The sequence below is a fragment of the Rhinoderma darwinii genome, chromosome 3 (assembly GCF_050947455.1).
Source record: "Rhinoderma darwinii isolate aRhiDar2 chromosome 3, aRhiDar2.hap1, whole genome shotgun sequence".
Classification (NCBI taxonomy): domain Eukaryota; kingdom Metazoa; phylum Chordata; class Amphibia; order Anura; family Rhinodermatidae; genus Rhinoderma; species Rhinoderma darwinii.
This window is the reverse complement of record NC_134689.1, coordinates 176654437-176678964: the sequence shown is the minus strand read 5'-3', so window position 1 is coordinate 176678964 and position 24528 is coordinate 176654437. Positions and strand designations below refer to the sequence as shown.

General features: G+C 38.8%; 2 protein-coding genes across 3 annotated transcripts in view; one reads left to right on the top strand and one right to left on the bottom strand.

The window, feature by feature from the left end:
• IMMP2L (inner mitochondrial membrane peptidase subunit 2) overlaps positions 1-24528 on the top strand; it is a 1017993-nt gene that overhangs the window by 343510 nt on the left and 649955 nt on the right. The gene's annotated exons all lie outside the window — the stretch shown is intronic.
• The window catches only part of LRRN3 (leucine rich repeat neuronal 3), a 48172-nt gene continuing 40741 nt past the window's right edge, over positions 17098-24528 (bottom strand). The window contains exon 2 of the mRNA XM_075857078.1: positions 17098-20247. Within this exon, the coding sequence (XP_075713193.1) occupies positions 17807-19930 (2124 nt within the window). The 5' untranslated portion in view covers positions 19931-20247 and the 3' untranslated portion in view covers positions 17098-17806. The remainder of the gene's footprint in view (positions 20248-24528) is intronic.

Sequence of the window (24528 nt, the reverse complement as noted above, 5' to 3'; positions counted from 1 at the left end):
TGTTTTCTAATGCTATGTATAGTAATTGGTTGCGACGTATTTGCAGAATCAGAGTTGATTGTGCAGTAAAATATAGACTCTTGCCCACCCTGAAATGCTCTTTGAAGGGAATGTCCCATCAGAAAAGTTTTTATGTTAAACATATTTTTTGGTGCCATAATCTATATTAAAAACGAATCCTATAAACTTGCAGTTTTCACTCTGGTCACTCAGCCTGAGGGTCCTATCACACAGCCCGATGTGGGCCATGTAAATGAGTGCTGATCAACGAGACAGCTCAGTGATCAATGCTCGTTTTCTCTTTTCACAAAGAGGTAGTATGGGGACAAGCGCTTGTTACTACGAACGCACATCCTCATACATTTCTATCATGTCATCCACATGTCTAACTGTTTACACAGGAAGATGTGCTGCAAATAACGCTAATTTTTTAGGCTGCAGAAACTATACGATCAGCCGATGAACGTGCGTTTGCTCCATCATCGGCTGATCTTTGCCCTGTTTAAACAGGGCAGTGGTCGGGAACAAGCAGTCTGTGAATGCTTGTTTGTCCGATTATTGGCCCATTTAATAGGGCCTTAATAATAGATTGACATTTCCTGTTCTGTAAAGATCACTTTTCAGCAGTCATCTCATTATCATCACAGGCAGGATTAAAATGAAAGGTAACACCTATATATAGATAACACAGGCTCCACCATTGACAATAGGTGATGAACACATCTCCCCTCCTCTCCCTTACTGTACAATGACCTCTGCACAGAACATGCCTAGAAAACTCCACCATAGAAGAGAAGGGGTCCCCTCCTGTTCACAGGTTCCTATGGTCAATGTGGCTGCTATAAAGCATATCTCTAAATGCTGTTAAGGAGGCTCTGTCACAAGATTATAAGTGCCCTATCGCCTACATAATCTGATTGGCGCTGTAATGTAGATAACAGCAGTGGTTTTTATTTTGAAAAAAGATAATTTTTTAGCAAGTTATGAGCAATTTTAGATTTATGCTAATTAGTTTCTTAATAGACAACTGGGCGTGTTTTTACTTTTTACCAACTGGGTGTTGTACAGAGGAGTGTATGACGCTGACCAATCAGTGACAAATCAGCGTCATACACTTCCCATTGTTCCAGCCCAGCTTCTTTCACTGCACAATCACACTGTAACAATGGGCTGGAACAATGAGAAGTGTATGACACTGATTGGTCACTGATTGTTCAGCGTCATACACTTCTCTGTACAACGCCCAGTTGGTAAAAACACACCCAGTTGCCTATTAAGAAACTAATTAGCATAAATCTAAAATTGCTCATAACTTGCTAAAAAATTATCGTTTTTCGAAATAAAAACCACTGCTGTTACCTACCTTACAGCGTCGATCAGATTATGTAGGAGATAAAAAAGCAAAAAGCACGGCGCCACATAGTGCAGGTCAGCAGGACTAAAAAGGAGTAGAAAACGTAGTTGGATATGCTCACCACGTAGAGGTAGGATAAAGGCAATAGGTAAATCCACTAGTGCTGCTGCCAGGATCCAAACCGGTGAACCGAATGGTCACCGCTAATTGAAACACATGAAGGTAGTGAAAAAAGGACGGATCCTATAGGGCGCTGCTGCGTGGCTAACCTGCGATTTTGCGTCTCGCAAAATTGCAGGTTAGCCACGCAGCAGCGCCCTATAGGATCCGTCCTTTTTTCACTACCTCCATATGTAGGAGATAAGGCACTTCTAATCTGGTGACAGAGCCTCTTTAAGCAACTTTTCAAGCAAGATGGCTGCTCCCATAATCATGCACAGAAAAATAATTAAAAAGAATCTATAATCAGAAACTAAAACCAGATCATAAAAAAAGATTATGTTTCACTATCTGGTTTTAATTAGTAAAAAAAAAATATATCCTTTAAGCCTATAAGATCAGCATTATTTAGCGGAGTAGCGCTGGGTTACACAGTATTAATGTGACCCAGACTGATGTCTCTTTACCCTAGTGTGGATGTCCTGAATGTTAAAAAGTAACTTAAGATTATAAGAATAAAGTTACCAAAAGACCTAATGGGTAGCTTTTGCATTGCATAACATTGTTGAGAATTGAGGAAGCTATGTCAAATTTGGTTGACATGAAATGTCGGCTGAACACAACAAATCCACTGTACATCCTCTATTAGTAGGGGGAGTTAAGGCAAAATGTATGGGGGAGGGGTATACAGGCTGATTTTGGAGATTATAAAAGACCATGAAAAAGAGAAAAAATAATAGGGGAAAGCAAGTTAGTAGGGAGTGATGTAGATGAAGTGTATGGGGAAGAATAGGAAGGGTTATAGAACTACGGTCATATTGCCTCGCCTAACCCGGATAGGATTCTTGAGTTTCAACCTCTTGCTTCCTACATAATTTTCTAATTTTTACATATACATATAAAATCTGAATTATAAAAAAAAGTCCCCCATTTCCCCTGTCCTCTGTCACCATTCATTTTTTCCTTGGCAGTGGAACCCCAGCAGAAGCCATTCAAACGTCCGATCAGATTAAAGAGGTTCAAATCAGGAACCAGGCACACTTCATTTTAGTTGTTAGTAGCGTATAAGGTGGAATTTTTCATTAAATTTTATTTGGTTCATGCGTTTTTTTGGAGTTTTTGAAGTCCTATAGAGAAGCCTATGGAAAAAAATGCCTGAAAAAAAGCCATACCCAGAGCATGCTGCATGTGTAAAAATGTGCCACTGCCCACAAAATTGCCTCAAAACGCCACAAACCAAAACACAGTTGTGTATCGTGCATTTTCTATTTTACAATAGATTTTAATGTAACATCTGTAGCCTCCATAAAAAAACATTATTAAACACTATTAAAAATGGCTTAATGCAATAATGCACAAAAATGCTGTGTGTGAATCCAGCCTAAAAGAGAAAAATATACCATGCAGAGATTTTCATTTTATATGGTCTGAAAGAGGTCTACATTATCTGGGAATAATTGTAAGTGTTTTGTTATCCAAATGAATTAAGATAAACATAGAAAATTTATTTTCTTTGATCAAACCAGAGTAAGAATATTGGAGATGGAATTCCCTTATATATTAAGATATGCATTCCATTAGAATTTCCTAGTTTAAATTTACAGGAATTTGAGAAAATTCCGACTAAATTTATATGGGCATATTTAAAAAGTTATTCAGCCAAGAACGTCTGGAAGGTCCTCATCTTAAGTTATATCGTAGAGCAATACTAACTGAACCTCTGAGAAGTTGGTCACAATGGTTAAAGATAGAATATGCCTATTTACCATATAATGATCCCACAGCATGCTTGCAATCAGAATTATGGTTGTGCGATGCATCAAAATGTAGATGCCATTTCGAAGCCGTGCACCTTTAATACTATTAATTCATGCATTTCGATAGTAAGCTGTGCGGCCCCTGTGACGCGATCCAAGGCGCATCCCCCTTGTCTTTTTCCCCTTGAATACTGCGGTCATCTATGATCGCAGCATCCATGGGAATAGCGGCGGAGATCAGAGGTTACTGTAATATCCGCCTTTAGAGCAGAGTTGCGGCTGTGTAATACAGCCATTGCCCCACTTCTGACAAGTGTGTGCACGGTCAGCATGAGGGGATGCGGCCGGCGCTACACTCATGAGCGCTGGCACTGAAGACAGAGAACATGGCGGGCGCACTGCAAAACACTCCCATGTTCTGTCGTCAGTGCTGGCGCCGCCGCTCATTAGTGCAGCGTCGGCGGCCGCATCACCTCATGCTGACCACACTTTTCAGGAGCGAGGCAATGGCTGTATTACACAGCCGCAGCTCTGCTCTAACGGCGGAGATCAGAGTAACCTCTGATCTCCGCCGCTATTCCCTTGGCTGCTGCGATCATAACTGACCGCAGCATTCAAGGGGAAAAAGACATGGGGATGTGCCTTGGATCGCGTCACAGGGAATCCGTGTGTCACGATCGAGCGACATACCGTGTTTGGGCAGACAGCCCAGGGTCCATTGAAGGACCCCATGGCTGTCTGACCAGATTTCTTGTTGTTAGGGCATACTTGGGTATGTCCTAACAACTACCTGTGTACTATCCGTACACAGGCTAATTTACTGGCATATACAGTTAGGTCCAGAATTATTTGGACAGTGACACAATCTTCATGATTTGGGCTCTGCATGCCACCACATTGGATTTGAAATGAAACAACTGACATGCAATTGAATTGTAGACTTTCAGGATTAATTCAAGGGGTTGAACAAAAAAATCCTGTGAAAAGTTTAGGAATTGCCACTATTTTTCTACACCACCTCCTCCTTTCAGGGGCACAAAAGTAATAGGACAAATTAACATTACCATAAATAAAATGGTTGTTTTTTTAATACTTTGTAGAGAATCTTTTGCAGGCAATGACTGCATGAAGTCTGGAACCCATGGACATCACCAAGCACTTAGTTTCCTTCTTTGTGATGCTTTGCCAGGCCTTTACTTCAGCGGTCTTCAGTTGTTGCTTGTTTGTGAGTCTTTCTGCGTTAAGTTTTGGCTTAAACAAGTGAAATGCATGATCGAACGGATTGAGATCTGGTGATTGACTTGATCATTGCAGAATATTCCACTTCTTTGCCTGGGTCATTTTCCATATGTACTGTGAAGCGACGTCCAATCAACCTTGCTGCATTTGGTTGAATCTGAGCAGAAAGTATATCCCTGAACACTTCAGAATTCATCCGGCTGCTTCTGTCTTCAGCCACATCATCAATAAACACTAGTGACTGAGTGCCTTTGGTAGCCATGCATGCCCATGTCGTCACACTGCCTCCACCATGTTTTACAGAGGATGTGGTGTGCTTTGGATCATGAGCCGTTCCAAGCCTTCTCCATACTTCTTCCTCCCTTCATTGTGGTACAGGTTGTAGTTTCATCTGTCCAAAGAATGCTGTTCCAGAACTGGGCTGGCTTCTTTAGATGTTGTTTGGCAAAGTCTAAACTGGCCTTTCTATTTTTGAGGCTGATTTAATGGTTTGCACCTGGTGGTGAACCCTCTGTATTTGCTCTCATGAAGTCTTCTCTTTATGTTAGACTTAGATACTGATACACCTACTTCCAGGAGAGTGTTCTTCAGTTGGGTAGATGTTGTGAAGGGGTTTTTCTTCAACGTTGGAAACGATTCTGTGATTATCCATCACTGTTGTCTTCAGTGGACGTCCAGGTCTTTTGTAGTTCACGAGATCACCAGTGCACTCTTTTTTTCAAGAATGTACCAAACTATTGATTTGGCCACTCCTAACATTTGTGCTATCTTTCTGATGGATTTCTTAATTTTTATCAGCCTTTTTTTCTATTTCACTTGCATTGAGAGCTCCTTTGACCTTATGTTGTGGGTTCACAGCAACCGCTTCCAAATGCCACACCTGGAATCAACTCCAGACCTTTTACCTGCTTAATTGGTGATGGATTAACGGTGGAATAGCCATGCAGCACATTAAATAGCTTTTGGGATAATTGTTCAATTACCTTTGGTCCCTTGAAAAAGAGGCAGCTACATATTAAAGAGCTGAAATTCCTAAACCCTTCCCCAAATTAGGATGGGAATACCCTAAAATTAAAGCTGAGAGTCTGCACTTTAAGCCCATATTGGTTATATAACTGTATATTCAATATGTTTTGGTAAACAGCTTAAATGCCAAAATTTGTGTCCCTGTCCAATTAATTCTGGACCTAACTTAGATATATGCCAGTACATTAAAGTTAAAAAATAAAGTAATGTTAAATAAAAAAAATACACACTTTTTACAGTAAACAATACAATAAAATTCTCAATACATAAAATATAGACGTATTCAGTATCGTTGTGGCCTTAATAACCTGCACAACATATTTATAGTGTCATTTATGATGTGTACACTGTAAAAACAAAAAAATGTTTTCTTTCACTTATTAATGTGAGACACAAGGTATTTTGAATTTAGTACCTCCATGTACCTCACATTAATAGTAATTAACCCCATCACACATTAACCCAATGTTGTCCATTATGACTGAGAAACATGATGGGGTTAATTACTATTTATGGGAGGCACATGGAGGTTCAAAATTCATCACACCTCGTGCCTCCCATCAGAAAATGGAAGGACTTTTGTATTTTATTATTGTTGGCAAAGTATCCTTTTGATATTGAGAATCGAAATACTACACAAAGTATTGGTATCCAAGTCCAAATTCTGGTATCGTGACAACCCTACTCAGAATACAATAAAATATAAAATTAAAAAAAACTCAGCTGGAAACCTGTCAAGCTGTAGTACAGAGCTGGCAGTATCCTTTGTTAAATAACAGTATTCATTTGAATATACTGGAATTTCTGCGTAGAATTAGTGAGGCATTTTCATTTTTTCTTTAATCTCACAAGATGGGTAAATAAGAAGATCAAATTGGGAAATTATTTGATGAAGGGAACACCAAATTGTATTAAAATTTTGTAGAATAATTTGCAAGTGATATGGCCTATTTTTAAAAATGGTAGGTGATGGTAAACTATTATATATGGGGTTAGAGCAGCTGGAACGGCAGGCTTTCATGAAAACAGGGGGTTGTCTTCGTGATACAACCTCTTTAAGTCACCTAATCTTAGGCCCTGCTTACATCTTATTTTTGCCTTATGTGTAGCATGTCCATAGGGCTCCATTGGCCTCTTTCTGACTCATATATGACGTATACATCGGTATAACCTTTTTTTAGGTAGGGAATAACCTGGAAGCCTGCGCTATCCCATCATTCCACGGGTGCCCGCAATAAAAAGTATACCATGTGGTATAGTTTTAACATGTTAGCTGTATGGTATACGTCACACGCATCTGTTAAACTTATACATAATTACATTTTAAATAGCTTTTCATGTTGTATCTGTTAAACGGATGCTATTGTAGCCTATTAGTGACAGATGCCTAACTGTGTCATCCGTCACCCATAGACTATTATGGGATCCGTTTAACGGATACATCATAAAAGGGGTCATGAGCGTTCATCACATATACGTTAAACGGATACAATTATGGGTGATTGATGCCGCTGTTAGGCATCCATCACAACCTAAGTTTAGCTTTTCACGACATATACGTTAAATGTAGGAGAAAAAGGGGGATGTGGTTGCGGTCTTAGCCTGACATGGTACTGTTGGACTGTAGTTGATCTATATTGGCATACATTATACCTCGCAGTCTTCCAATAACTTTATAAATCAATTTTATTGTGGTCATGGTCTGTTATTCAATTCACTGTTTCCTTCACCATACTTTTCCTTTCCCGTGGCAGATGATATGATACTTTGCAGCAAACTGTAAGAGACTCTGAAATGAATCAGTATAAAATGATGTTTGCTATTCATTTCATAGAAACTGACATAGCGAGAAAATTAGAAAACAGGACACTTAATAAACAGTCATAGTTGTCATAAAATCCTGTGATAAGACTGGCTAATAAATCTATTTTTTCACTTTACATAAAACAATATGGATATTTACAGCAAGTAGCAGTGTATGCTGGTGGCAGTGTACTCTGGATCATCACATTTGTTAAATATTCATGTGAATGAAAGTATAAATAGCCTTCCTTTACATTGTCTCTGTTGAAAGAAAGCAATTTTTCATTTTGCAGTGCCTTTGGGTAATTTATGAAACATTTTCTGCATTCACCTGCATAAATTCAAAATGAAGCTTTTGATAATACACTATTCTACTTCTACAGGCAGTGGCGTAACTACCTCCGTAGCAGCCGTAGCGGCTGCTACGGGGCCCGCGGCATGAGGGGTCCCGTGTCGCCCGCCGGCACGGGCCCCCACCATCGCCGGAGGCTCCGCTAGCAGCCGCTATGGCTGCTACAGCGGGATGCCAATGAACAGTACGGCAGAGCAGGGAGGTATCTCCCCGCTCTGCCATTAAACAAAAGACATGTATCCCCTATCCACAGGACAGGGGATACATGTGTGATCGCTGGCATTGATAGGGAGAACCTTGGACTTCCGGGGTCTGTGTCGGCAGCTCCGTAGAAATGAATGGAGCGCCGGTCGCGCTTGTGCGACTGCGTGACCAGCACTCCTTTCATTTTTATTGAGCTGCCGACACAGACACCGGAAGTCAGAGGTTAGTCATGGAGAACTTCAGGGGACCTTCGGTCCCCCGTTCTCCCTATCGCTGCCAGCGATCACACATGTATCCCCTATCCTGTGGATAGGGGATGCATGTTATTTGTAGGACACACTATAGGTCGCATTTTTTTTTGGGGGGGGGAGGGGCTGTATGGCGTTCCCTACAGGGGGGGGGGGGTGCTGTATGGCGTTCCCTGCAGGGGGGGCTGTATGGCGTTCCCTGCAGGGGGGGTCTGTATGGCGTTCCCTGCAGTGGGGTCTGTATGGCGTTCCCTGCAGGGGGGGGGCTGTCTGGCATTCCCTGCAGGGGGGGGCTGTATGGCGTTCCCTGCAGGGGGGGGCGCTGTATGGCGTTCCCTGCAGGGGGGGCGCTGTATGGCGTTCCCTGCAGGGGGGGGGCGCTGTATGGCCTTCCCGGCAGGGGGGACGCTGTATGGCGTTCTCTGCAGGGGGGGATGCTGTATGGCGTTCCCTGCAGGGGGGGGCGCTGTATGGCGTTCCCTGCAGGGGGGGGCGCTGTATGGCGTTCCCTGCAGGGGGGGGCGCTGTATGGCGTTCCCTGCAGGGGGCGCTGTATGGCGTTCCCTGCAGGGGGGGGCGCTGTATGGCGTTCCCTGCAGGGGGGGGGCGCTGTATGGCGTTCCCTGCAGGGGGGGGCGCTGTATGCCGTTCCCTGCAGGGGGGGCGCTGTATGGCGTTCCCTACAGGGGGGGCGGTATGGAGTTCCCTACAGGGGCGGCTGTATGGCGCTCCCTACAGGGGGGGCTGTATGGCGTTCTCTACAGCCCCCTCTGTAGATAACGCCATACAGTCCCCCTGTAGATAACGCCATACAGTCCCCCCTGTAGGGAACGCCGTACAGTCCCCACTGTAAATAGCGCCATACAGTCCCCCCTGTAGATAACGCCACACAGCCCCCCCTGTAGATAACGCCACACAGCCCCCCCTGTAGATAACGCCACACAGTCCCCCCTGTAGATAACGCCATACAGCCCCCCCTGTAGATAACGCCATACAGCCCCCCTGTAGATAACGCCATACAGTCTACAGGGGGGGCACTATCTACAAGGGGGAGGGGTTGTGTGACAGCCAGGGGATGGGGGGCCCCAGTCAAAAGTTTGCTATGGCGCCCAGTCTTTCCTAGTTACGCCCCTGTTTACAGGGCTGGCACACCATGCAATATTCTGAATGCCATGCACTGTACATACATGTCAAAAAGGAACTTTTCATTAACATTTAGCCTTTTTTGCAGTAGTATATTTGAACTATGTGTATGTTTGTTATATACTTATATGGGGGAATTTAACAAAATAAACCACTCATCTGAGAAGAAGTAGACTGACAGTTCAGGCTTTAGGGCGGTGCTGATGGCCCTTAGTCAGTTACAATACTCCTTACTTATAAGTACAGGGCATGCATGAAAAAAGCATATTATGGCTATAGTGGTTGGTATGGCGCCCATAACCTTAATGCCCAGTGACCTAAATTACTCTCAATCTGTTCCCTCTGAGTCATTATTTTGCATATTCAAACCCATAACCTTTATGAGGGTGACCATTCTGTTCGCTTATTTTGCCAGGATTTTATCCTGAAATCTTGATCACAACAGGACCTTTGCTTACTTGCCAACGTTTTCTGCTTTACTGTCAGTACAATTAGACAAGCAGCCCTGGTCATTGCCTGTTTTGTTGTGCACTGTATCTTTATTGACCAAGGCATTGCATATGTTACGGAAGCGATTGCATAGGTGTGATTTCAAATGTTAAGAAAGAATATCTGGCAGACTCCAGTTTATACATTTTGTAATACTTCATGTAAATAATTCAGCAACCATATGGCCCACACAGGTAGTACGAACTCATAGGGTTTATTAGTGAATTTAAGGAATCTGTTTCCTGTTAGGAAAGAACATCTATTAGATGCTTTTTCTAAATAGCCCCTGCTGAAAAACGCCTAACACTAGCATTTTACTGTTTGGGGCACTTTGTCTACTTTGGATAATCCATTCTTGTTAGAAGGGTCTCTTGACAATAAGCAGATTACAAAGTGTCCCACCGCTGGGACCCCCATCGATTAGCTGTAATATGTGGGAAAACTTTGCAGTCCGTGTTCAATTTCCCTGCTGCGCCACCGCAGTCAAAATTAAGAATTACACAGTGCTTAGTTACGTTAATGGGTAATCTTTATAATACAGCACAGATCCTCTGAAGCTGGAGACGTTCTTTATAACCACTCTCCCCTCTGGCTAAGAGATGAAGATCCTAAATTGTGGACCAACCTCTTTTAACTCTGAATTTCCTAATAGGGTATATGAAAATTGGTTGTGTAAAGTAGACAAGCCCTTTAATGCGGATTGGCCATGTAGTATTACCTGTGATACCAAACTAAAGCTTATGTAGAAGCTGGTTTAAATCTATGTTTTATAGGAATTGTGCCTTCCCATCTTTAAACATAGAAAAATAAATATTATTAGGAAAAAGTACCACATGCATAAATATATAGATAGTTTTCTTTCAAGTGCGTTTATTTCTGAAGGTATTAAATATACTGTATAAAACATTACCAGTTCTTTTTGTTTATTTTTGGGTTATTCTCTTTTTGTTATAAGTTTATCTTTCCATATTCTGTCTATAATTTTTCTTGATTACCTGAAAAGCAAAAACCTGCTATTTCAATACAGGAATAATGGCAAGGTTTTATTCCCACAGACAAAATTGAGGCAATGTCAGCTGGGTTGTATAGAGACATCTTTCCTTTATATACCTGCAGTCCGTTATATGTTTATTTCTAGTTACTCTGAATTATGACATAGTTTGGATGTCCTCGAGCTAAATAGGTTTCCCTCCCTAAGGAGACTTAATACATTAACGTTTCAGATATTTTCTTATTCATTGCTTTGTTGTAGGTTAGACTAGGCTGAGAGACAGAGGCTGCTGACCATAGCCTCATAAGAACAACCGTGGTTGGCATCTGGGAGGTTTGAGTACATCAACATGAATATGATGAATAGATGCTATGGTACTTTGTGTGTGTGCTCGGAGGCAAAGTGGGTCAATCACTTCCATGCAGCAAATGTTTAAGTCTGCATTTATACTTTTAATAATGAGCACTTCCACATTCCCTATAAACCAGACTTGGTCACATTTTTCTGTTGCTGCTGCTCGCAATTATTGGCTGTTCAATGTAAACTAGATCTGGTTCTTTTAATTACTGTATTGGATCAGATGGGTCACCTAGATGTAAGGAATTAAATATCACAAGGAAAACATTTTGTAGCTTATATACATTAATATTAAATATAATACATTCTCGTAAAGCCAAATCTATAGCACTATATATATATATATATATATATATATATATATAGATCTTGTGTGTATATATATATACTGTGTGTGTGTGTGTGTGTGTGTGTGTGTGTGTGTGTGTGTGTACATGTGTATATATATATATATATATATATATATATACACATATACACAAGATCTTAGCATTAGCCCTGGTCCTTGTAGTACATGTTCAGTGAGGAGCAGCAACCAGGAACAAACCTGAAATGAGCTGCCTCTTATCAGGCTGCTGCTCCTCACAATACAAACTTTGCACACCCCACGAAATATCACATTTATGGAACAGGGGAACGCTGCAAATGAATACAACCTGGACTACACACTATGCAATAACAGAATCTTTCAAGATTTAATAAACATGGTGTCTTATAGCCTATTAATATGCACCACATTAATAACTTTAGGATATTTTTGGGTTTGTTTCCGACATTGAAGTGCAAATACTAAATATGGTCTATAGCAGTGTTCCACACCAGTGGCTCTTGGGCCGCCTGCATGTGTGGCTCCCCACCTATTGGCAGATGCAGATTATATTGTACACAAGTGGCGCCAGGGATGTCATAGCATTACCAGAACTAGGGACAGAACTATATCACTGGCAGTTAACACTGGTGCCAGATCATTTGGTCATATCTTTAATAGACTTTTTTTCCATGTATTATTCTTTGTGGCTCAACACCATCTGTCATATTAGAAAAGGGTTTGCAACCAACAGAAGGTTGGGATCCTCTGGTTTATAGTCGCTTAACGTTCAATAGTATAAAGTGCTGCTGTTGGAATATAAAGTGTTTTTTTTTTTTTGTTTTTTTTTTATTGTTGACATGTAATAGACATTGGATTATGTGTAACCAGATTTTATCCCTCAAGATTGCTTATAGCTCTATGTGTATTCATGTTATCGAAGTGTTTACCCAAGTAGGACTTTATAAAATAATAAGAATCAAATAAACTCCTGCAGGTTTGTCCTATACAATTCTACTTACTGAATCAAGTGGCACTGGTAACAGTATTATCTTTCTGAAATGTGCGCCTCTCGAGAGAAGAAAATCCCTTCAAGACCATCATTTGTTTTCTGAGGGTGTTGTGATGTTATTGTTTCCTTATTATACATTACGTTTGGACTTTTAAATCATATCAAGCAGCAGAATTTAAATGGATTTGGAAGTAAAATAGAGACATACAAGATACATGAGCACATTTTGCTGACCTATACAGTACCTGGTCATATTTCAGCTCTTTTGTTTGTGACAAATAGCTTAGAATGAAAAGCTCTGTCCGAGGTGCTGAAATATCTTGTGATTGATGATTGTGTCTAGCTGATAAATTCTTATGCCAGTGTATGAACCACAGTGATTCATCAACTATGGTAAAATTGTATTCACAGAAATAGGGTTGAACGCAAAACAATTTAAATGTGTGGCATTTTATATCTGCTACAAATGCTGTTCATTTCACAATAACACATTGGCTAAACATACTCTCTATGAAAAACATATTTTACACTGTGTTATTATAGTAGACAGATGCTGTTCTTTCACCTTTTAGAGATTCGCTTCTCCAGAGAGACTAATTTACCAAAGAGTGATAATTGTTTTATTTATTACGAAATCCCTCCACTATTTCCCCCAAACCTTCTCTAGTCTATGTACCAATGTTAATACTTTGTACTAAAGTTAACTATTTCTTACTCCCCTACAAAGATTTTATTGTCTTATATCACGTACTCCAACCCCTTTTCATATGTACAGCACCATAGAATTAATTTAAAATAAATAATAATAATAATAAATAATCGTCTATTCTGTCCTGCTTCTCATCTACTTCCACCACTATCCCATAATGCTCCCTCAGCCTACAGTGGCTCATACAAGGTCCTGACGCCGAGCAGCATCAGGGCCTTATATGAGTCGCAGCACTCCACGTTTTCAGGGCTGCATCAAATACAACATTGTGATACTGCGTGCTAAGGGAGCCTCAGGTGGCCTGGAGAGGAGAACAGGAGCGGTGTAGCGAGCATATTTTTATTTAATTGTCCAGGGGGTAGTCTGATCGGGGGGAGGAGGGCCAAGGTGACAAGGTGTTTTGCTTCTGGGATCCCCAGCAATGAGCTGTAATCTGTGTGGTATCTCACCTACAAGTCTTCCGTATTTGCACAGCGCCTCCATAGGGGAAATTAGGCATTACATCAATTAAATCAATGGGCTGCCCATGTAATGTGCCTGAATTTCCAGAAATGCTTTTTTATAGAAGCTCTCTGCTCTGGCTAAAAGATGAAGGTCCCCTTCTGTTAAACGAACACTTTTGAAACGCATATATTCTGGGGTTTTTTATGCATGAAAATGCTGTTCTTGCTCTATTATTGTTATTTGTAGGCAAATTATATTTTCTTTTAAAATGTTGAATATGTGCATTTAACATTTATAAAGAATACGTCAATTTTTGATGAATGTTAAGGTATTGTTCCTATTCCTTCAGAAGAGAATCCAGTAGCACACAATATCCTCTAGGTTCTTACTTTTAATAGGACATTTGAATATAAAAGTTTTATTCTTATGTAACTGATCACAAACCTAATTATAAAGTTTAAAACACATTACTAAGCAAACCATAAATGTTTTTAGAACACAAGCAATTCCAACTAACATACTTGAGTAAGGAGAGAGGTATAACCATTATGAATGGGCAATAACAATAAAAAGGCATTCAAGTTCATGATGAAGCTCTGTGCCTTGTGAAGATAAATGGATTTTGTTAATGCTTACAGTTAACTCAATATCTAATTTTAAAAATGTTCTCCATGGGGTGAAACGTTGCTTGTAGAGATATTCTGCTATTATTTCTCTGAAATGCTGCGTTTAATTAGAAATTCCACCTTAGTGAAAATTGAACTTTTACTTATGCAGCAAAACTTAACATAAACATTTTACATTTGTGATATTAAACTTAGAGTAATACGAATGAAAATCAATATTTGATATGAAATAATATAGAATAATATTACTATAGAATAAAATAATGTAATATAATCTTATTTACAACTTCCATTGGGTCATTGTGATCTTGAAATAAAAACGGATTTTAATCTTGTGCATTCTTGTACTAAAGTATGGTACTTAACACTATCATTTTACTAACCTCAACTATTCACTACTTTACTATTGCATAAAAAATTTTATGCGTATAATAGCTCAGTTGGGAGAAGGCAGAGCCAAGTGCTTGAGAGCAGTGAACAGCAGCCAGCTGAAATGAGTGAAAGAATAATTACAGTGATAATAGTAGCTGCATTTAGGTTAAGTGCATAAGAGCGTATTCTCACGTGGCATTTTAATGCAGTTTTTTTCCGAATCGAAATTTTTTTTTTTCAATCTTTCCTATATGTTTTTCCTACATTTGCAATCCGCACCTTAGAAGGGTTAAAAAAACACATCAGGCATCCTTCACACACACTTTTTGTGCAGTGTTTTTTTGGCCTAATGTTTGGAAAATGGTACATGCGTTTTTTATGGCGATTTTGCTGGCTTTTAAAAAAAAAAAAAAAAAAAAAATGTCTTATACTGAATGCATTTATTTTAGGTTGCATTTTACACATTGCAAATCGTGTGACTCAAAAATCATGTGATGCAAAGATTCCAAAGCCAGGCTTGCTGCGATATTGAAAAAACGCCACTGACCCAAAAAAATGCAAGTTAAATAAAAATAAACTACCAACTTAAAAAAACATCATGTTTGAAGGGCATTTTATATTTCTTTATTGACTTCAAACTAACATCAACTTAAAACACGGCATAAAATGCTACTAAAAACGCTGTGTGTGAATCTACCCTAAAAAAATTGCATCAAAATGGCACGTGAGAAAAGACCCTAAATGCTCTACATAAGTTTTACAGTTTTGTCAATTTTCCTCGCACCCACCCTCAGTTAATCATGCCCCCAACCTACTGTTTTAGTAGAGGATCATGACATTTAAATAAAATTTACTAGAAATCTTTGAGAAAAGATAAAGGCAAGAATAAAAAAGTATCCAGTTAATGATCTATTAGTTGTGTTCTTCTTTCTATCACCTTGTTAAAAACATATCTGCGTTTTGCATAGGTGTTATAAGATATAATTACTTATTTTCATTTAAAACACTTTCATCCTATTAAAATCAAATACATTTTGGTAAATATTAGACCTGTTAATTTAAAGCCCATAAAATAACATGACTATGTAATAAAAATCATATGATCAGAGGTATACATGGCGAAGTGGGGCTCACTCATGTTGCGGGTTCATGCCAATACACAACTCTGCTAACAAGAGGTGCTCTTTCGCCTTTACTCCCAATCCTTGAAGGAGATGAAGGTCCTTCCCCTTGTTTGGTAATGCGGGGCTTACTGTAGAAGCTGTGTAATCCTGCACAGACTCACACTGCTCATGGGCTAATTGTATGGTATGTACAACCTGTTGTATGATACTAGAGATAAACAGGGACCATGACATTAGATTTGTTTCACAGCATATACTTGTACTCCCTTCCCCGAGCACCACCACACAGAGCCGTATCTGTCCATTAATAATGCTGCTAGCACTATAGCTGAAGCTGTACTGAGTAGCATTTCACTGCCAATGAACAAAGGCTGGCTCTAGTGTATATTTGTATATACTGTATATAAATGTATGTAATAGATAAATAGATATACAATGATGAAGTACTTATTATTCTAACCTGGTACATTTGCTATGGTTCATTTCCTAACCCCCAGCACATACATTTGTGATATGTAAGAGAGGCTACATCTTCATGCAGCTTTGCTACTTACAGATGTGCCCTCCCTTACCTTTTCTCATATCTTAACAAATCCTGATATTTCTGGTGCGTGATGATCAACTTTGAAAAAAAAACAACTGATTTAGGGGTAGGCGGGAGAGTTTTCTATGCTATATGTGTCTATGTGCGGCCACCCACTGGCTGTGATGTGAATTGTGATGTGAATTGCAGCCTGTCAAGAGTTTTGCTAGCATGTTGGGATATTTTATTGAATCGGTTTCATGATAAATTTGAGTCTTTAACCATATTCAAGCAAAGGTAAGAGTGGGCACATCTGTATACTAAGTAATGAGCTATATTTTATAAAACATTTCAGAATAAGGCCACTTTCACATGGCAGTAATTAGGTCAGTATATTGCATCAGTATTTATAAGCCAGGAGTGGAACATAAACCAAGAAAAAGTAGAAAATAAAGATTTGTACCTCTTTCTTGTTTTGGACCCATTCCTGGTTTTGGCTTACAAATACTGATGCAAAATCTAACCAAAATACTGCCGTGTGAAAGTGGCCTTAGATTTTCACTGCGATACAGTGTAGAGATGCAAGAAACCGGTCTGAAAACATGGTACTTAGACCAGTCAATCTACAGCACAGACGGCTGAGTGATACTGATTACCTGTACTGTGACCAGTCCGTTTTCTGCAATGATTTTGACGTTGAATTCACATACAAGAGACTAGTAATTTCCATTAATGATGGGGGCAGAAATCGGAGACCGAGGTAGATATTTTTATATGGCTGCGGAAAAAGACCAGAAATGTTTCTATGTTTGTATCGACGTTAAACTGAATTAAATGAACATTAAGTCAACTTGGTGTTATATTTGAGTTGTTATATTTTAGATATAAAGTATTGCAGGAGATTTGCATTATTCAATAAAAAAAAGCTAAAAAAAAAACCCTAGGCCTTGCTAGCATACAGACACATTGCACTACTTCATACAGTCTCAATTCACTTTCTTTAACATGTCATATGGCTTGCAATTTGCATACTACAGTTGGCATAATCGTCACATCACATATGTCCTTATCACATAACAAAGTAGTCATGGCACAGACAGTTTTTATTTTAATCAAAATGTATTTTTTTTCATAAAAAAGATTTACATATTTACTGTCTTTACTACGCTACTGAAATTTCCATTTTGTAACATCACATGTCAATTCTATTTCGTCACTTGAAAAACTCTTGGCTAAAATGTGTAATACATCACAGAAGAGGAGGTATTGCTCAGTTCAACTACAGTATAATGTAAAAAAATTTAAACAAACCAAAGAAAGTACATAAAACAAAAGTTATATATCTGTTTTGTATTTGACAAAGGGAGTCCTAGTTCTTTGTTTTACCTAGTTTTTTTATTGTATGAATGACTTCCTTGTCTGGCTTGTAAGTATGTTAAGCCTTAGGATACTGTGACATTATGTTGTCTTTTGTTTCCTAGAAAATAGTCTTCCTGCTTTTAGAGGAGCACAACTAGAACCTTGTGCTTTTTTGTATTCCATGGGTCACATTCTCTTTGCGTTGTTTTTATGGCATCATACTGGGTACTTGTATAACTGTAGATTTGACTTCTAGAGATGTGCTTTCATTGTCAAGATTCCAAAGGCTCAACAAAGGAGGGTATAGGTCATTGTAAGCAAATGGTGGTGTCTGCAAAAGATGCCCATTGTATTTCCGTTCAGAAAACGGTCTTAAGTATAAAGCGATATAGTTGAAAAAGTATGCCACAGTAATGATCCCAAACAGACCACACATGATGATGATCAGAGCTGTTGTCTTAAAGGTTTCATTATGTTTTCTCATGGTATCCATTCCTTTTGTGGTGACGTTAATGCATTGCTTTTCAACTTGTTGATAGATGGTGGGTATATCTATGCAAATCTTATATTCAGTCGATGGACTGAGACGTGTTAAATTGTATTGTTTGACGTCTGATGGCATTCGAACACTGTGAGCAATTCTGGTGAATTCTGCACTGAGAGATGCAATCCACTGCACGCTTGATTTCAAAATCTTTGACTGGGAATTCCAAGACACCAAAACAGAATTGCTTTGAACTTCCTTGATGTCAATATTGACTGATCCATTGGCATCCTCTGGTAGGAATCCATCTACTGTGATCATGACTGTTTTTAAATCTGCACCAACCAGGTTCTTCGCTACGCAAGTATAAAGTCCAGCTTCTAAAACACTTATGCTGGTAATTTCCAAAGTTCCTTCAGCATGGACATAGAGTGGACCATTAATTGTATTGGGTTGAAGCTTAGAACCCAAAGGTGTGATCCAGTAAATGTCTGGCTCTGGTTCTGCCGTAGCTCGGCAATGTAATGAAACGGAGCTTCCAGTACTTATATCCAGATCTGAGGGAAAGCTCTGAGGAGCAATAAGCGGTAAACATATTTCCATCATTTCCCTGAAGTGTATATGTCTAACATTCTGACCTTGAAATTCAGGGGGGTCCACACAAAACAATGAATCAGTTTCCATAAAACGAATGCTTGTTTTATTCATATTTATCCAGCGGTTCACACAGTCACATCTGATGGGGTTGCTGTGTATCCCTAATTCCTTAAGGTTGGGCAAAGCATCTATAGTGCTTCTATAAAGGGCACTAAGAGAATTGCTGTTGAGCATGAGTGTTTCTAATTTAGGAAGTCTATAGAATGCATTGGGATGAATATAGGCCAGTTTTGGGTTATTGGTTGATTCTATCTTTCGTAGCTCTGGCAGATTTTCAATGGCAAGACTATCTATTGAAACTAGCTCTGGCATGTTATTAATGCCCAGCTCTTTCAAGTGTAACATATTGCTAAAATCTCCTCTTTGTATTCTCCTAATAGGATTTTTATTTAGATCCAAAAACTTGAGGTTCAAAACCTTTTGAAGAGCAACAGAGGGGACGTTAACAAATCTGTTGTCATAGAAAGAAATACTTTCCAAATTTTCTAGGCCTATGAAGGCATTATCAGATATTTCTGTAATATTTATTCCTGCTAAAACCAGGCTGCGCAGATTGATAAGAGGCTTAAAGTTCATATCTTCGATTTTGATTATTGGATTTTCACCAATCATAAGAATCTCCAGATGTGGCAATGCTTCTAACCACTGACTATTAACCACTTGCAATCTGTTTGAGTTAAGGTGAAGTCTGAGCAAATTGCCTACCCCAGCAAATGCATTTGGGGAAATTGTGGATATCAAGTTATGATTAATGTAGAGTTCTTGTAAATTTACCAGTCCAGAAAAGCATTCTTCTGTCAGTTCCACTAGTTTATTTTCCTCCAGGTATACAGAAAGTACCCGATGGGCATTTGTGAAATTGATATTGACCATAGAGGACAGATTGTTCTGTGATAAATCCAGCCCTGTAAGATTTACTGGAAAATAATCAGCATTTTTAATTTCTTCAATGTTATTAGCCTGTAAAAGTAAGACCTGTGTGTTAGCTGGGAGTCTGTCAGGGACGCTGTAAAGATCTAATGCATTGCAATCCACTGTGAAAGCTTCAATATAAATAGATCTCGGTGTAAACCACGGTCGGATTTCACATGTGCACAGCTCTGGACAATCCATCTTTTTCTGAGTAGCTTGCACGAGGGCAGTGATTGTTAGTCCAAACAGCAAGTTAATTCTGAGGTTTATTTCCCTCATTTTTCAGTTCTTAATGCTTGTTTCGCTGCGCACGACTGAGAAATTGTTTTTGTCTTCTAATTATTAATAACAAATTGGTCACTTCATGAACGTATAGCTGACGTTCAACACACAACACTGTAATGTTTCTTTATCAGGAAGCCAAGTGCAGTCTCTTTTTTCAAATGCTCCACACATACTGTGAGACTGAAGGTCACACTATTCTTGATAGACATCAAAAAGCCATTGTGGAAATGTGGATTCTGTAGGTGGTCATTGAAGAAGCAATTCACTTATTTCCCATAGCTGATTAGTAGCTGAAGTAATAGCAGGGAGTTCTGAAAGGGAAAAAAATGGTAATAAATTACTTTAAACGTATAAATAAATCACACCAAAGTCTATCAAAAGGTCTATACATTGAGAAATTATATAGTAAAAGCTTCACACAAAGAACTGGTGATGCTTAGAGGATGAATTGAGAATCAATGTGTTTCTAAACCAAGCACACACTCGGAGAGGAAGACCATAGTATTTTTAAAAAAAATTCTATTCATGTGTCACAATTGGACTATTGGTTATTACACTGTGTTTTATGTTTTAAATTTGTGAGATATTTTAGGATAAATATGACTTCAAATATGTTTTTCATAACCTACCCATTTATTACATGGTCAACCATTTGAGGCCACAGTTCACTGGCAATAACCGGTGATTTCAGAGCAGTTGTACCCTCACAATCGGCAGATCACCAACCTCCCCAGACATCCCATTTAAGGCTTTGAGCTGTGTATATAATGGCATAGGTTGTATGGTTTCCCTTCTATTTCCCTTATATTAATGCTTTCCAATGTCTGACGTTTTTGGTCATTTACCAAGTGGTTAATTTTTAATTGCTGCATGAATAAAATTGATCTTTTTTTTTTTTTTTTTTTTCATTTTTGGAGGGTACTAAATATATTGTACTAAGAACTTGACATGTAAAATAAACTACACGGTTTTCACACCTTTGCTTATTATTTTCACAAACCGTATATTGCTCTGTTTAATCCATGATTAATGGCAGCCTAAATAAGTCCATTAAATATAAATGATTAACTTGCACAGTATTTACAGATTTAGCAAAAATTACAGCATGAGTTTGTGCGGCACGCTGGTTCAGTTTGGAGGCTATTTAATTGCGTTGGCCATATTTTCTGTCGTTTAGCTGCAAAACATGTTAGTAGGTATTAATCTCAATTCACTTCAAGCATTTCTGTCTATTTATGCGATTTGACATACAGATAAGCTATTTTATTTGATTAATCCTACCCTTTTCTAAATGGCAAAATACAGGGACATATGTATATTGCAGCACGTTTCCTAAATCATTGGATAAATGGGTTGCCTCATAAAGAGGGGGGAATGTGGACATCATCATAGAGGGGGTCTACCAGCCGGGACCTCCTATGAGCGAGAGCGGACAACAGATAACAAGGAGTGGCTTTAGCTGTATCAGACGCGACCTGACTATGAATAACGTACAGCGACCACGGCGGAAGAAATAAGTGACTGGCTTCAGCTTCCCCCAGCAATGTTATCTGATCACCAGGAGTGTTATAAGTGTCACACACGGTAGTCAGCTGATCTGAAAAGGTTGTTGAGACTTCAAGAACACCAGAAAAAAAGCATGTACGAAATGTAAAACGCCACTAATAATGCCTTAAAAAAACACGTTGCATGTTTTTTAGGCAGCTTAAATTACCAGAAAAATTCTGTGTGTGAAGGAGGCCTAAGGGTGATGTGAAAGGGCTACATGATAAAAATGAAATCCTTCGTTCAAATCAGTCTAGTGATTCTGACAGTAAATGGTTTTGAAGCCTCTTAGAGACTGATCATTTATGTAATAATCTCTGCTGTTTGCTTTGGCTCTGCTTTTTTTCAGCTAATATATTAATTTTACTGCTCGTTCATTTTTTATTCTTCAAACAAATATAGAAGTTTTGAATTTGAACAAAATGGCTCAGAGATAATCTCTATAGTATATAATAAACAAGTGCACAATGTTTGTTTGTTTTTTAAGCCAGAACCACAGAGCTTATATATTGAGCAATGACATTTGGAGTATATCCGGAGCCGGTTACATGGACCTGACATTTGCCGAGCCCTTTCAGGCTATGTACTAATGGTGGCTATGCATTTAGTTTGCTCACAGCAGCATTTACCAAGTTATTAGACGTGTAGCCGGCTGAGTCACACTCCAGAAAACCACTGTGATTTTCATTCCCATGTGTTATGGCGATGATATATGTATTCCAAATCCAGACGCAGTTGGCTACTTATAGAAAGAGATAGAGTGCAGATATGGTCATATGTCTTCTATAGGTCATTTTACCTCCCCTAGCACAGCAATAAGGACATGGATGAGCAAGTAGCATAAGGTTTGCTGACCTCAACTGCCTGAATGGCTGCAGAGTACAACCAAGAGCAAAATATGAAATTCTTACTTATTTACAGAAGGATTCTCTCCGCATCCCGAAGCACTTGAGTAGTGATGAAATGCACTTAGTGTAGCTCATAGAGTCTGACCCTGTGTTTTCTTCTATTGTACGTCATTGGAGTTATGCGTTTGATAAGTTATTTCGACCTGAATGTGTATTTTGTCTGGACAACAGACATTTTGCAGATATGACCTCCTGTTGGGTTGAATAATGGAACATGACATTCTATGTGACTCAAGGGTTTTTTCTGACTTTTAACCCTGACCTATACTATAGTATTCATGCAGTAGATTATTTACATATTACTAAAGGACAGCCATTAGCAAGTACATATTACATCTATATTATATTGATTTTTTTCAGTCATAATTGCTAAAACAATAGCTTTTACTTTGTACATAGACTAGATTATATGAGAATATATTGTAAACTAATATTACTGTGTACCCTTCTACTCCCACACGCTTCCTCCTGAAATGATTAATGCTGTGCTGCCATCATTTAGAAAAATTATATATAAATTGAATATTCTCTCCTATATTTAACCAGTGATAACGGCTACTTTAGTAAAATCATAATGCAAGACCTGCTATTAACTCCTCTACAGTACAATTTTATACGTTTACAGCGACAACAGCTTCTTCTAATTCATTGGAGGATTTAATATTGTTTTATATTACTGGCTTGTGTCAGCACCACTTCCCTTGGCTTCTATTTATCTCCTAATGGCACTATAGATAATACATATGCTAAATTAGTAAATTGGAAAAACTGTAAATTTTTATTATTTTTTACAGAAACATCGGGTTTTATAATTGACAATATTAGAAATATTATGCCAAAATAGCATCTATGATTTTTAGCTATTTAACCCGTCACACCGTAATGGTATGGCACAGGTAAGAGTACCTTGCTGTACTATTACGATGCTCTGATCACATGGGCACTTGTCACTGTGCCTGCGCGATCAGAAGTAGTACTGCAGCTAGTGCTCCTGCTCTAATGATGTAGATCAAAGAAACCTCTGATCTCCGTCATTTAACCCTTTGAATGCCACAATCAAAGCAGATCATGGCATACAAGAGGAAATCAAGGGAGCGATTCACCCTTTAATTGCATGACAGGCATATGTTTTGATGTGAGCTAAACCCATACTCCAAAGTACCATAGGGCTGTCTCTTCAGAATGCCTGTTGTTAAGGCATACTTATGTATGCCCAAACAGCCTGTGTACTTATAAGTACACAAACTTGTATGTATGTACATTTCTATGTTAAATAATTAATAAAACTTATTATGGCATTAAACATGTTAAAAAAATATATAAACTAAAAATATCTGTAGAAAAAAGGTTAAAATAAAAAAGGCTAGCGTTCGGATGCAGCACTATTTTGTCTGCCAAAATGGCAGAAACCATGACAGAAACTCGGCGGAACCTATTCAAGTCAATCGGTTCCGTAGGGCACCGTTGGTTTCAATTATGCAACAGATCTGGCGCTTTCAGTAGTCTCATTGTTTTTCTCTTACTATGGAACAGAACAATGGATCTCAGAACGCAGATGTGAACGCAGCCTGATACATTTTATTATAAATAGCCTATCAAGTGGAATGGTAACATCAAATAATATACAGTACGTACAGAATATTGGGTATGATCATAACTGTAGCAACCTGTTCTATAAATACATTACATTATTTAAAGGAAATGTGTCATCAGAGAATGACCTTTTGTTTAAATCAAGTTTTTATGTTAAGCATATTTTTCAAGAATTTTTGGTGGTCTTTTTAAAATGTTCTATTTTATTATCTACATTAAAATATAATACTAAAATCTTGCAGTTTTCACACTAACCACTGATCCTCACAATAGACTGATACTTCCTGTTCTGTAGAGATCACTTATCAACACTCATCCCATAGAAATGAATGGGAGTCACAGAAACCGTGAGCTACGCTCTTTCCCTAACTTCAAAGCTACAGAAACAACGTATCTTGCTGTGCTACGGTGTTTCTGTAACTCCCATTAACTTCTATGAAAGTTACAGAAACAGCGTAGCTTAGCGAGCTGGTCTGTTTCCAGAATCTGAACACTGTCACCGACCGGATGCAGCGGCCGCCTCACCAGGTAGGAACAGGGTTGCGG